Raw genomic sequence first — 16,036 nt, 5'->3', positions numbered from 1 at the left:
CAGGATATCTTTTATATAATATAGACCAAATGGGGCTCTTAATCCTCTCATGATGAACATGGGAGCAGAATTAAGGGAAAACTCCAACATAACTCTTCTGGTATGTTAAAATGTAGAAATCATAAATCAAGCTATTTTTGTCTTCTCAATACCTTATGCACCTCTTGAATAACAATACATTGATATCTGAATTTAAACGTGGCTACATAGGGCCTTGTATTCAGCGACATTACTGAAACATTTCACATACAATTTCAAAGAAATATCCATAGGGCTTTTAGTATGCAATAAATTTGTATAAGTACTGCAAAGTGATCTATATTAAACTCAAATTATTGGCACTGTGAAGATATGATAAAGTAGTGACTCTTCTTACAACAATTTCTGTGTGTCTATTGATTTGGAGGTATGTTTGTATCATTTTCTTGTCATTTTCTTGTATCATTTTCTTGTTTTCTTATCATCATCATGTTTGTATCATTATCTTGTAGAAAGATCCATCTATGACCAAATCTTTACCTCCGGCAGGAACAAACAGGTTTGAGCTAAAATATCCTGGTGCTTTATAAAAGAATTCATCATTCCATTGGTCTTTACAATAGCCCTCTGACCACCACAAAATGGTCCCAAAGCATCAATGATCCATCACCATACTTCATGGGAATCAGGTGCCTTTGCTTGTATGCAGCTCAAGTTTTTTTTTTTTAACAAATTGTTAAAGGCCAAATTTGAACTCAAAATGATTCCAACTGTAGCTGCAATGATGGTTGTTGAAGATCAGACACTGCAGTTTGTGGTTTTCTTTTGTGTAATCCAACATGTTATAGTGCTATTCTTGAAAACTTGATTTTGAAACATTACAAACGCTAGGAATCAACTAAACTGCAGATCTCAGCTGTGCTTTTTCCATGTCAATTGATAACAATGTGATTTTACATGTGTGCAACCTCATTTTTAGTAAAACAAAAATGAGTTTTTGGCGGACTGAGGGCAATTGTAAAAAGATGACAATTTGTTTACATGTATTCTAAAACTTCCTCTGTAATACAAGATAATAATAATAATCATCATAAATACAATTTGAAATTATCAGAGGAAAAGTAGGTAGCTTTAAGAATTGCATGAATGAAAACCATAAATCAGTGTGTAATGTACAACCCCAAATCAGAAAAAGTCAGGACAGCATGTTGATATTAAAACTGAAAACAATTCTTTGTAAATAATCTGTGACGTATATTGCACTCAAAACAATACAACAGTACATTAGTTGATGTTTTACTTCATTAATTTAAATGTTTTATTTTATCGATCTACTACCCCGATTCCAAAAAAGTTGGGACAAAGTACAAATTGTAAATAAAAACGGAATGCAATGATGTGGAAGTTTCAAAATTCCATATTTTATTCAGAATAGAACATAGATGACATATCAAATGCTTAAACTGAGAAAATGTATCATTTAAAGAGAAAAATTAGGTGATTTTAAATTTCATGACAACACATCTCAAAGTTGGGACAAGGCCATGTTTACCACTGTGAAACATCCCCTTTTCTCTTTACAACAGTCTGTAAATGTCTGGGGACTGAGGAGACAAGTTGCTCAAGTTTAGGGATAGGAATGTTAACCCATTCTTGTCTAATGTAGGATTCTAGTTGCTCAACTGTCTTAGGTCTTTTTTGTCGTATCTTCCGTTTTATGATGCGCCAAATGTTTTCTATGGGTGAAAGATCTGGACTGCAGGCTGGCCAGTTCAGTACCCGGACCCTTCTTCTACGCAGCCATGATGCTGTAATTGATGCAGTATGTGGTTTGGCATTGTCATGTTGGAAAATGCAAGGTCTTCCCTGAAAGAGACGTCGTCTGGATGGGAGCATATGTTGCTCTAGAACCTGGATATACCTTTCAGTATTGATGGTGTCTTTCCAGATGTGTAAGCTGCCCATGCCACATGCACTAATGCAACCCCATACCATCAGAGATGCAGGCTTCTGAACTGAGCGCTGATAACAACTTGGGTCGTCCTTCTCCTCTTTAGTCCGAATGACACGGCGTCCCTGATTTCCATAAAGAACTTCAAATTTTGATTCGTCTGACCACAGAACAATTTTCCACTTTGCCACAGTCCATTTTAAATGAGCCTTGGCCCAGAGAAGACGTCTGCGCTTCTGGATCATGTTTAGATACGGCTTCTTCTTTGAACTATAGAGTTTTAGCTGGCAACGGTGGATGGCACGGTGAATTGTGTTCACAGATAATGTTCTCTGGAAATATTCCTGAGCCCATTTTGTGATTTCCAATACAGAAGCATGCCTGTATGTGATGCAGTGCCGTCTAAGGGCCCGAAGATCACGGGCACCCAGTATGGTTTTCCGGCCTTGACCCTTATGCACAGAGATTCTTCCAGATTCTCTGAATCTTTTGATGATATTATGCACTGTAGATGATGATATGTTCAAACTCTTTGCAATTTTACACTGCTGAACTCCTTTCTGATATTGCTCCACTATTTGTCGGTGCAGAATTAGGGGGATTGGTGATCCTCTTCCCATCTTTACTTCTGAGAGCCGCTGCCACTCCAAGATGCTCTTTTTATACCCAGTCATGTTAATGACCTATTGCCAACTGACCTAATGAGTTGCAGTTTGGTCCTCCAACTGTTCCTTTTTTGTACCTTTAACTTTTCCAGCCTCTTATTGCCCTGTCCCAAGTTTTTTGAGATGTGTTGCTGTCATGAAATTTCAAATGAGCCAATATTTGGCATGAAATTTCAAAATGTCTCACTTTGGACATTTGATATGTTGTCTATGTTCTATTGTGAATACAATATGAGTTTTTGAGATTTGTAAATTATTGCATTCCGTTTTTATTTACAATTTGTACTTTGTCTCAACTTTTTTGGAATCGGGGTTCTATCTATCTATCTATCTATCTATCTATCTATCTATCTACATTTCAATTTTGATTCTTGCAACACATTTTTTTAAAAGTTGGGATGGTTAAGCATTTACCACTTTATAACATTTGCCATTCCTTCTCACAACACTTAACAGATGTTTAGGGACTGAAGACACCAAGTGATATTATTTCAGGTGTTATTTTGTCCCATGAACAGGTCCTAAGGTATGCAACAGTATGGGGTCGTCATTGTCATATTTTTCATTTCAAACTTTGCCACACATTCCCTATTGGGGACATGGGACAGGCACCCTCTTCTTCCATAGCCATGCCTTTGTCGTGTGCAGAATGTAGTTTTGCATTGTCTTGTTGAAATATCCCTGGAAAAGATGTCAAAGGCATGATGCATTGCTCCAAAATCTCAATATACTTTTCTACATTAATATTGCCATCACAGAAGTGTAGGTTACCTTTGCTAAGGCATGTGATGGTGTGATGGTTTATCCCAGATGTCTCCGAGCCCAGGGCAGTCAATGATGCTTCTAGACACAGTAACATAAGGCTTCCTTTTTGCACAGTAAAGTTTTAACTGGCATTTGTGGACGTAACTCCTTATTGTAGTGCTTGACCAAAGGTTTGCCAAAGTAATCCTGAGCCCTGGCCCATAGCCAGGGGGGATTGGAGGGTTCGTTCGATTCCCCCCCCCCCCCCCCCCCCCCGCGGACACACACGCCCCTCAAGATTACTCAAGATTTATTCATTTGTTCATGTCCGATGAATATACATTGATTCACATTTAAATTTACAATATCAAATCCAGACTAATCAAAAAAGAAAAGTAGACTAAGTGAGAACGAGTTAGAAAAACGGGTTCATTTCTCCTATGTTTATGTTTACACGTTTTGTTCAGACTGCTTTACACCCCAATCCAGTGGATCTGCTGCTACTTTGTCCCAAAATATTGGCGCCATGTTCCAAAAAAGGGCCAAAATGGGTAAGGTGCGGAGTGCAGGACTTTGTTTTTCTTTTGTTTACAACAGTAGTGGTAGATCGATCTGTCAGTGTGATCAGTGGGGGTAGGGGGTAGCGTCAGCCCGTCCATCAGTCTATGTGTCAGTGACACACACACACACACACACACACACACACACACACACACACACACAGAGAGATTAGTTAGGTGGCTCGATGGCTAGGTACTAGTAGCGTCGGACCTGGGGCTGCTTTTTTTTCAGCTTGGGAAATCGGAGCTGTGGTGTGAAGACAGTAAAATGCGAGACTTTAAGAGCACGTGTTTTTCAGTCGTCATGGTAACATGGTAACATGACGCCCTGTCATGGTAACATGACGCCCTGTCAGTGGTTTGGCATTTGGATCAGAGTGAAAAGAAACGTGTGCACTCGCTGAAAAATGAAAATGTTCAGACCAGTGTGTGTGAAAACACCCACTGTTGCTGCATTTGGGCATTTTTAAATCAATTGTCCTTATAGGGCTGTGCGATATTATTTCAATCTCAACAACTGAAGTGAGCAACAGAGACAGACAACAACAGACAGACAATGAAGGAGAGCAGCAACAGACAATGAAGCAGGGCAGCAACAGACAGACAATGAAGGAGAGCAACAACAGACAGACAATGAAGGAGAGCAACAACAGACAGACAGACAGGAGGGGAGAGCAACAACAGACAGACAATGAAGGAGAGCAACAACAGACAGACAATGGAGAGCAACAGAGACAGGCAATGGAAGAGAGAAACAACAGATAGACAATAAAGGAGAGCAACAGACAATGAAAGACAGCAACAACAGACAACTGAGGTGAGCAACAGAGACAGACAACGAAGTCACAGCACAGTTGTAGGAAGATAACAATAATAAGTTAGACAACAGAGAACTTATAACGAATAAAAAAATGTCTAAATTAGAAGATTTGAAGTGTGCTCGTGTATTTGGGGGGTATGGGAGTAGGGGGCCAGATGAAGTCCACTTTTGGGGAAAAAAGATCCCCCCCCCCCCCCCCCCCCATGCTGGCTACGGGCCTGGAGCCCATGTGGTTCTTGATGAAGTACCACCTGAAAGATCAGAGATCAAGAGTGTTCAGCTTAGGCTTGTGCCCTTGCCCTTTACACACTTTAATTCCTTCTGATTCCTTGAATCGTTTAATGATGATATGCACCATAGAGGGTGAAATATCCAAATCCCTTCAAATCTTTCTTTGAGGAACATAATTTGTTGACAAACAAATGATCCCCAGCCCATTTTTGCACCTCAAAGACTAGGCCTTTCCTGGATACTGATTTTGTATGAAATCATGATTACGGTCACCTATTGACATCACCTGTTTCCAGTGTTGGAGTAACGAGATGCATGTAATGGCGTTACGTAATTTAATTACAAAATAAATGTAACAGTAATACATTACAGTTACTGGAGAAAAATGTGTAGTTCAATTACAGTTACTTATCAAAATATTCAGAATTACAATTTGAATTACATCTGAATATTGTCAGTAAAACCTTGCCAAAATATTAAATAATATTTTTACTGTTTCGCACGTTTTCCTTATAAACATCCTTCTTTGCCATTTCCCTCCACAGCCGATATTTTGATAGCCATTCTGGACCTTCTGATAGGCTCTCCTATCCAGAGCATTTTTTTAACATGGTTACTGGGAGACCAAATGTTCTCCCAGTGGCCAGATTTGGTCTCCTAGTCAATGCCAAACCAGCTTCACTGGGAGACCAAATTTTAAACCAAGTTTATGTCTTATCATTTGGTTCAATCAGTTGCAATTAATTAACCAAGTACCATGTAAGTATACATTTAACAAGGAAAACGAAGATCTATGTTATAAGATATACACACAAGATCATGTTGGTTAAGAAAAACAAAACTAAAATTTGGTTACTGAGATGGCTGATGTCAGAATCCGATGTCATTACTGTGTAACTCTGAGTGTCTTTGACATAACATTTGTGCTTGGTAATTGCTCTTGATAGCTGTGTAGTCACTGTAGTGTGTTTGTCTGTATGGTGATTGCTGAACCATTTTGCATCACAGAATATGCCGCAGCGGTGCAGCCGCATGGACTCTGGGGCCTGTGATTGTATTGCCCAGACCAGTTGGTCTCCTAGTGGAAAATCCTTAAAAAATGCTCTGCTCCTATCACGTCTACATTTGCAGCGCCATCACTTCTGTTACTTGCCTGTGCATGCAGCGACCTGAATTTCAGGTGCCAAACTACCAGAAATGTCATAAAAATGCATTCCACTGCTGGAAATTTAGAAAACATTTCCGATATGTCACGGAAAAGGGCATAAATTTAACTGTGCAATGTAATGCTTGTTTGCCGGCTGTCAAGCTGTTGTCCACATCAAAAATGTCCATGTCGAACCTCAAGAAACATCTAGAGGTAAGTGCTGCTTACTATAACTGCAAACGAAATATCAAATTAAGCAGGGAATTGCCAAGACTACCTTCACAGAGCCATACAGAGACCGTTCTGTATCTTAACCGTTCCACACGCTTATAGTGTGTCCAAATGAAAATGTACGTATGCCTATTTTAGATCCATATTTTTGTTTCACAACATTACGCTAGCCACTCTAGATAGCTATCCATAGCTGAGATCTTTGAGCCATATATGCCACACTTCCCCTCCCATTTGCATTAAAATCTAATGTACTATTCTCATGCAATAGGCTACATATCGATATATTGTTAGTTAATTCATGTTGGGTCTGATGTTAGCACTTCTGACTTGCTATAGCTGTATGTCATTGAGAGTTTGCTAGCTAACAAACCCGAGTGATGCTGTAGGTGCATTTGGTAATTATTAAGTGATCAATTAAATCAGTCTCATTAAATTTGAAAGTTAATAATTAAATTGAATCAATCCCATTGAATCATTTAATTTGACTCATTTGAATTGAATCATACCATGGAATCAGTCTCATTGAATTGTTTGAAGTGAATCATTCAGTGAATCATTTAATGAATCATTTAGTGAATCGCTCAATCACTTAGTGAATCATTTAGTGAATCATACCATTAATCCTGGTGCTTAATAATAAATTACCAAACAGCTAAATTATGGTATATTTCCAAATTATTATGATCACTTACCATATTACATAACTTATGTCCACCTTTTTGAATTCTTTGAGAGATTGGGGACTTCGGAAATATTGGAACACCAACAAGATGAATACACACAGCTTTGATAATAAATGAATTTATTATAACAAAGCTAAAATTGGATAATCAATATATACAAATATAATATTGTGTGTGTGTGTATGGCCTAGCTTGTTGCTAGCTAAAACAAAGGAATGTTATCTAAATAGAACAAAGGATTAGCTCTGGTGCTTGTGTGTGTGTTTGTTAGACCTGGTGAGGCCTACTGAGCACGTGTTGCTAAAGACAAAGGAATTAGCCGTGTGGCTAACTAGGGTATGTTTGTGAGTGGCCACGTGGTCTGAACAAAGAGCTGGCCTGTGGATTTCTAGCTGAGGTGTGGTTTATCAGGCCTGATGGCCTGCTGAGTACGTGGTAGGCCTAGATTAGCTTTGTGTTGCTAAGCAGACAAAGGGAAGCTGTAGCTAACCTACTAGCTCATAACCATACTGAATCCACTGACATCTTGATGAGATCAAGATGTATAATAATGAAATTAAAATGTTAGTAAGAATAAGAGAGAAAGAAGCATGCACAGCCTGTCTATTAAACAATTGAGAGAACATAGAACCAAAATAAATCAACAATTAAACACGCTGCGTGTCTAATAGTGTAAACATAACTTTCCTGAGCTTACATTCACACTTTCAATAAAAGCAAATTCCTAAGATGAGCTTAATTATGCCCAAATGCCAAAATCTTACTTAATCCTGCCTTTAGCAAGATATGAAGAAATATTCGCCGTTGTAGTTCCGGGCCTCGCCGTTGGAGCACGTGAGCCGCTCGTGATGGAGGCGTAGAGAACTTTCTGGTCCAGCGGAGCACTTGGGTGGTTCCCGTGGAAAGCAGAGGATTCTTGGTCCGAACTTCAGCGTTCGTGAGGAGAAGTCTCTGATCAGAATAATATGCACAGCACTTTTGAGTTAAAAAGGATTCAATCACTTCTTAACTTTTAACTGCCTGGGCTGCAGTCGTGACGTCACTTCTAATACGAATAAACCGGCTGTAACTCAGGTTGAGTTTAAAGATCGTGCGACTCTGGAGTTTACCTTGGCTAAGGGTAAGAAAGAAATCGCGCTAAATCGTGGATCTTGCAAGAAAGAAAGAAAAAGAAAAGACGTCTTTATCTGGTTTTCTGGTCTCTTTATGCGTCCAGACCGCTTGGAATCCGGACACCAGACAGAAAGAGCGGAGCATCGCTCTTTCTCTTATGCCTTCAGAAAGGACGTGGTGGTGATCCCGCCCCGGCGTGACATAGGTCAATGCGGAAGTGGGCTGATGGGAAATGTAGTTTCTTAGTGGAATGTACCTACAATGCTAATAAACCCCCCCGGGCATTTATTACTACTACTACTACTACTACTACTACTAATGCTATTATAATAATAATAATAGCATTAGTGTTAATATTAATGTTATGATTTGTTGTTTAAATGATTCTGTCCTGTTTTGTAATTAAGTGGAAGACAAGATTTCATGATGTAATACATTTTAATTAAATATTTATTTCTTCTTTTCAGAGGAGACATCCAAGCATTCTGCTGATGCATTACATTGCATCAGTCTGATGTACAAGATGATGAACTGGCAACCTCTACCCAAGTGACTTCTCAACCCCCTTTGAAGCAAGCAAGGACAGTGACGGGGTTCAGCGTGTCACAGGAACGTGTGAACAAACTGGTATTTGAGTTTGTGGTTGATGATGTACAGTGCTTTTCAGTAGTGGAGCAGCCATCATTCCGAAAGCTGGTTGAGGGTCTTAGTGGCGGGAGAAAACCAATGTGTCGAAAGACCCTGATGCAGCGGATTGATAGGGAGTTTGCAATTATGAAAGAATCTGTAATCTCCAAGCTTATTGATGTGGACACTGTCTGCACCACAGCAGACATTTGGTCAGCACAAAACTGTAGCTTCTTCGGAGTGACATGTCATTGGATTGACAAGGACACGCTAGAGAGATATTCTGCAGCTTTGGCATGCACCCGCCTTAAAGGTCGACACACCTACGATGCAGTTGCAACAAAACTAAACAAAATTCATGTGGAATACAAGATTCAAACCAAAGTCAGATGCACTGTGACTGACAACGGAAGCAACTTCGTAAAGGCATTCCGTGAATTCGGTGTTAGTGAAGAAGGGACAGATGATTACAGTGATGGTGTGACGTTTTCTGATGTCAGTAGTCTTCTTCAGGAAGAGGAAGATGAGCATTTTTTTCTTCCATAACACCAGCGCTGTGCGGCTCATACACTAAATCTGATAGCCACAAATGAGGTTCACAAAGCAGGAGGGAACGGTCAATCACGTAAACTCTACAGAAGTGCAATGGCTAAGTGCTCATCTATCTGGACCAAAGCACATACGTAGATCTTCGTTGGCCGCAGAGGCAATTCAGGATATAGCCAAAATGCAGTTCACTGTTCCATCAGTCACAAGATGGAACTCAGAATTCAGGGCCATTACAAAAGTTGTAGGGCTCTTGGAAGACCAGTTGAGGGACATCTGATAAGCTTGACGCTCCAATGTTTCACCCACAAGAGGCGGCATTTCTCAAAGAATACACTGAGGTTCTGCAGCCTTTAGCTGTTGCCACTGACATTCTCCAGGGCAAGAACAAATGTTACTTAGGATTTGTAGTCCCCACTTTTGCTGAGCCTCAAGACAAAGTTGTCTGAAAAGCTACCTCATGTTACTTACACTGTGCACATCATCACAACTATCACTGAAGCTATAGAAGTGAGGTTTGGATCACTGTTAGCCAGTCATGAAGCACAGATGGCAACCACAACTCTGCCAAAGTTCTGTTTATGTTGGATCAGCCCTGAAAAGAGAGATGACATGAGAAGAATGCTGCTGCGGGAAGCTGTTGCTTTTGAACAACAACAAAGCCCAGTTTTATCAAGAGATGACGACAATGGAAGACCTGATGATTCAGATTATTTTTTTTTGTTTTCGAAAATGGCAAAGATATGGCATCTGACAGCACAGCCCACAGTGAGGTGAGGAAATGCTTGGAGGACTCAGACACCAGCATGGAAATCTTTACAGGCATTTCCAATAATTAAGAAGCTTTTTGTGAAATACAATATTACACTCCCCTCCAGTGCACCTGTGGATCGTCTTTTCAGTCAAGGAGGCAAAGTTTTGACGCCCTCCAGAAATAGAATGACTGATTTATCACATGGAACAGGTCCTACTCCTACGCTACAATATAGAAATCATTATCCTGATTTGGTCCATGATGACTAATAGAGGATATAGGGCACCTACCTTTGCCACTCCATCGTCCAGTTTCATTTTTCTCCAGTTTTTGATTTTGATTTGCTCAAAAGCAAAATTTTTATGTTTTTGTCTTGCTAATGGGGCATAGTGTCCAAGTTTGATAGGGCGCAAGCAATCTGATTTACAGTGTCAAAAGTGATTTATTCTACAGTGTCAACAGTTTTATTTGAAGTTTTATCATTGGCAAAGAGCTAACACAGAGACACATCTCACAAGAATTAAGAGCAGCTTATTCAGTTCTGTCGCCTACAATGTTAAATGTTTTTAAACGTTACAATTAAAAAAAAAAAGGTTGTGACTTTGTATCTGTATGTCAACTCAGATTGATTTTACAGTAAAATGTGGCTTGAAGTCTGACCTTGTGATGGTTATTATAATATTATCTTTATAAAAGATGTGATGTTAAGTGATGTTAATTCATGTATTAAAAAGGGTTCAGTAGACAGTGTTTAGTATTGTTTTGAGCTTAACACTGCCAGATTTAAAAATTTGAAAATGGTTAACGGCACAGAATACTCATTCAAAAATTAGAAAAGTAATCAAAAAGTAATTGAAAAGTAATTAGTTACATTACTCAGATATAGTAATTGAAATAGTTACACTATTATTACATTTTAAACAGGGTAATTTGTAACTGTAACAAATTACATTTCTAAAGTAACTTTCCCAACACTGCCTGTTTCATATCACATCATGATTTGTTTTACCTCATTACTAGCCCTAAATTGCCTTGTCCTAACCTTTTTTTTTTTTTGGCAATGTGTTGCAGGCCTGAAATGCAGAATTGGATGTCTCATCTCATTATCTCTAGCCGCTTTATCCTGTTCTACAGGGTCACAGGCAAGCTGGAGCCTATCCCAGCTGACTACGGGCGAAAGGCGGGGTACACCCTGGACAAGTCGCCAGGTCATCACAGGGCTGACACATAGACACAGACAACCATTCACACTCACATTCACACCTACGCTCAATTTAGAGTCACCAGTTAACCTAACCTGCATGTCTTTGGACTGTGGGGGAAACCGGAGCACCCGGAGGAAACCCACGTGGACACGGGGAGAACATGCAAACTCCGCACAGAAAGGCCCTCGCCGGCCACGGGGCTCGAACCCGGACCTTCTTGCTGTGAGGCGACAGCGCTAACCACTACACCACTGTGCCGCCCAGAATTGGATGTATATTAGCAAAAATGAAATGAAGTTGACCAGATAAAACATGAAATATCTTGGGTTCACACAACCCCGATTCCAAAAAAGTTGGGACAAAGTACAAATTGTAAATAAAAACGGAATGCAATGATGTGGAAGTTTCAAAATTTCATATTTTATTCAGAATAGAACATAGATGACATATCAAATGTTTAAACTGAGAAAATGTATCATTTAAAGAGAAAAATTAGGTGATTTTAAATTTCATGACAACACCACATCTCAAAAAAGTTGGGACAAGGCCATGTTTACCACTGTGAGACATCCCCTTTTCTCTTTACAACAGTCTGTAAATGTCTGGAGACTGAGGAGACAAGTTGCTCAAGTTTAGGGATAGGAATGTTAACCCATTCTTGTCTAATGTAGGATTCTAGTTGCTCAACTGTCTTAGGTCTTTTTTGTCGTATCTTCCGTTTTACGATGCGCCAAATGTTTTCTATGGGTGAAAGATCTGGACTGCAGGCTGGCCAGTTCAGTACCCGAACCCTTCTTCTAAGCAGCCATGATGCTGTAATTGATGCAGTATATTGTCATGTTGGAAAATGCAAGGTCTTCCCTGAAAGAGACGTCATCTGGATGGGAGCGTATGTTGCTCTAGAACCTGGATATACCTTTCAGCATTGATGGTGTCTTTCCAGATGTGTAAGCTGCCCATGCCACACGCACTAATGCAACCCCATACCATCAGAGATGCAGGCTTCTGAACTGAGCACTAATAACAACTTGGGTCGTCCTTCTCCTCTTTAGTCCGAATGACACGGCGTCCCTGATTTCCATAAAGAACTTCAAATTTTGACTCATCTGACCACAGAACAGTTTTCCACTTTGCCACAGTCCATTTTAAATGAGCCTTTGCCCAGAGAAGATGTCTGCGCTTCTGGATCGTGTTTAGATACGGCTTCTTCTTTGAACTATAGAGTTTTAGCTGGCAACGGCGGATGGCACGGTGAATTGTGTTCACAGATAATGTTCTCTGGAAATATTCCTGAGCCCATTTTGTGATTTCCAATACAGAAGCATGCCTGTATGTGATGCAGTGCCATCTAAGGGCCCGAAGATCACGGGCACCCAGTATGGTTTTCCGACCTTGACCCTTACGCACAGAGATTCTTCCAGATTCTCTGAATCTTTTGATGATATTATGCACTGTAGATGATGATATGTTCAAACTCTTTGCAATTTTACACTGTCGAACTCCTTTCTGATATTGCTCCACTATTTGTCGGTCCAGAATTAGGGGGATTGGTGATCCTCTTCCCATCTTTACTTCTGAGAGCCGCTGCTACTCCAAGATGCTCTTTTTATACCCAGTCATGTTAATGACCTATTGGCAATTGACCTAATGAGTTGCAATTTGGTCCTCCAGCTGTTCCTTTTTTGTACCTTTAACTTTTCCAGCCTCTTATTGCCCCTGTCCCAACTTTTTTGAGATGTGTTGCTGTCATGAAATTTCAAATGAGCCAATATTTGGCATGAAATTTCAAAATGTCTCACTTTTGACATTTGATATGTTGTCTATGTTCTATTGTGAATACAATATCAGTTTTTGAGATTTGTAAATTATTGCATTCCGTTTTTATTTACAATTTGTACTTTGTCCAAACTTTTTTGGAATCGGGGTTGTACTTGTCTGCAATGAAATACAAGCCAAAGTAAATTTAGAAATCACTGCTTTCATTTTTTATTTGCATTTTCCATACCATCCCAACTGTTTCTGATTTGAAGTTGTATTTTACCAATCATGAATCATTTTTGCCCACTCTCTGGAATTCTACAGCTGACCTTTTACCATTAGTGACCAAAGTTAATCAGCTGTATTTTGCTAACTTATAATCAAGGAATTCACTGGAGACTTTGAGGTCCAACAGCTTTATGACTCTAACTGGATCGTGGTCAACTGCTTGACACCTGCTAATTACTTTCATGTGCTGAGAAGACAGATCTTATTACCATTCCGAAAGCCAGTAAGAAATATTTTATTTGTCTAGTACATGCTGAATCCAAATACTGTATTACTTAAATATTTGCTTGTAATAAAGTTTATTCCTACTCAAGTCACAGAGCTTTGGCTATTTACAAGTATCTGACCAGTGTAGTTGTCATTTTTGTTGTATAGTACAAGCAAAAGAGATGAAGAGAACTCTGATGGGCATAAAACTTGCAATAGCATAGGCTGAAAGTTTCAGGATTCTCCCCACACTCATGGCTTTCCGCTACAGTAATTGTCTAAAGTGTTCCCCAGTTACAGATAAATGCAGTGCTTTGTAGAGCATGAGAAAATCTCTTCCTGAGCAAATTAAACAGGCTGTCTGGGGACATCACAGTCTGCTTTGTACAAAAGTTCTCTTAATTTACTGTTTTGGTTGGATTCACAGCTCAGAGGTTTATTTACAGTGTACATTCCTTAAAGTGAAACTACTAAAAGCTTACTTCTGTTTCACTATGACTGACATCTTACTTCCTCCTCAGCTAATTATCTTCACTCCTAAGTCCTTACTGAGGCTCCCTGAGGCCCGCTCCAGCTTCGATGAGATGACCCCAGGTATGAGAAAATATAAATCCGGATTAGTAGTGATCATCCTTATCATTTTTCGAGAAATAAAAAGGAAAGACTATAGGGGTATTTTTTTGGTTTGTTTTTATTTTGCTTTCAGGAACCAAGTTCCAAAGAATCATGCCAGATGATGGTCCTGCATCTAAAAACCCAGGGGCTGTGAAAAGGGTCATCATCTGCACGGGCAAAGTCTACTATGACCTAGCAAAAGAAAGAAAACAACTCAGACTAGAGGATAGGGTTGCAATTGTCTGAATGGAGCAGGTTAACTGTCGTTATTTCTAAAGTGCAGTGCAAGATGCACTGTATTTATGTAGCCTTTTATATGCTACAATTAAAAAATTTAACAGTTAAATTATCACAAATAGTAAAGACCATCAGAAACTGACTACAAACATTAAGTCAGTTGTTAAACTTTTGCCATATAGTTATGATGTTTATAAAGTAACACTAACATACTGGAGTGAAATCAAATTTTAAGTTTGTGATGTAAGAGTTCCAGTTGATCCAACCTGGTTAAAATCTTGCGGTCACAGGATAATGAGGGGCACATTCTCTTTCTGTTGTTTGTGATTGTCTTTCAGCCTACTGATACACTTTAATACCTGTATGTGGCTAATGGATTGATGGGGGTCACGTGTCCACAACCTTTTGGCTATACAGTGTATAACCAAGGCACATTTAGACACAGTAATCCTTTACTTTTTTATTTAATCTCAATTTTCAGATATCGCCACTTCCGTTTGACCTGATCAAGAAAGAAGTTGAGATGTACAGCAATGCTGAGCTCATATGGTGTCAGGAAGAGCATAAGAACATGGGCTATTATGACTACATAAGACCACGCTTCCTTAGTGTGCTTTCCAACAAGAAACCAATATAGTGAATCCTGTCTGTTAACCCATTCCAACAGCAGTGAATGTAGAAGCAAAGCAGGTTTTTGCACAGTCAACTCAAATTCTTCTCTGAAAAAATGCTGAGAAATTATACTAAAGGGAAAGTATACTCAAAATCTTACTCAATTAAATTGAAAGCATCCACCTGAAAATTAGCTAAACTTACCCAAATATGCTTTTTCAAACTGGATGGAGTTCATGCTTTCTTGGGCAGCGAAGAGGACACGTCATTTTATACGAGTCTTTGCTTACTCCGGCATATTGAAACATTTTACTGAGGTAGGGCCCAGGGCTTCAAGTTCCACACCACAGTCTTGTAGCTTATCCATAACAGATGAGGAATTGACATCATTCTTGATCATTTTTTTTTTTTACACTGATTGGATTTTAAACTGAAATGAATAAATGCTAAACTGCATACAATTATTATATAGCCTACAGTCATTGGCTGAATGAAAGAAAGCCAGATCTTATGGGTTCATACTGAACACTTTGAAGGTGATTTTTGCATGGAAATGCAATTAAGTCAGTGTAGAGTACAAATATGACAAGAGAAGACCTTAATTATAGTGACAAGGCACAATTACTCAAGTATTTTCACCCTGTCCCTCTCTCAGGTACGTTGGCCGTGACCCTGCTGCAGCCCCTGCCACAGGAAACAAATTCACACACCTGGCAGAGCTGAAGAAGTTCATGACCACTGCATTTGACCTCAGTGCATTTGATGGCAAGAGCTTTTAATGCTAATGAACTGCTTACTTTAAATATTCCTTAGAATTGGTGCTTTAGCCTCATGGAAGCTTTGCTTTCAATGCACAATACGTACCCAGCAATACAGTAATCCTGTAGCATTCAGGTTTTGATTGCTGTATTCATCTGTCTTAGAATTTCATATAGAGATGTTTAGCCATATTCAAGAACTAGTATAGAACTTAATATAATATGATATTAGAATGCTGGGATCACTTACAGTACAATTTATCACAGTGCTTTTGAGCTCAGGTTATTCTTGACGGCACTGT

General features: G+C 39.3%; 1 protein-coding gene across 1 annotated transcript in view; it reads left to right on the top strand.

Moving 5' to 3' along the window:
* ogdhl (oxoglutarate dehydrogenase L) overlaps positions 1-15,755 on the top strand; it is a 47,293-nt gene extending 31,538 nt beyond the window's left edge. The window contains 5 exon segments of the mRNA XM_060924965.1: positions 13,403-13,528; positions 14,034-14,106; positions 14,219-14,382; positions 14,846-15,000; positions 15,632-15,755. Of these exon segments, the coding sequence (XP_060780948.1) occupies positions 13,403-13,528; positions 14,034-14,106; positions 14,219-14,382; positions 14,846-15,000; positions 15,632-15,755 (642 nt within the window).
* The last annotated feature ends 281 nt before the right edge of the window (positions 15,756-16,036 follow it).

Source organism: Neoarius graeffei, chromosome 7 (assembly GCF_027579695.1).
Source record: "Neoarius graeffei isolate fNeoGra1 chromosome 7, fNeoGra1.pri, whole genome shotgun sequence".
NCBI classification, from domain to species: Eukaryota; Metazoa; Chordata; class Actinopteri; order Siluriformes; family Ariidae; genus Neoarius; species Neoarius graeffei.
This window is presented reverse-complemented; position numbering and strand designations above follow the sequence as displayed.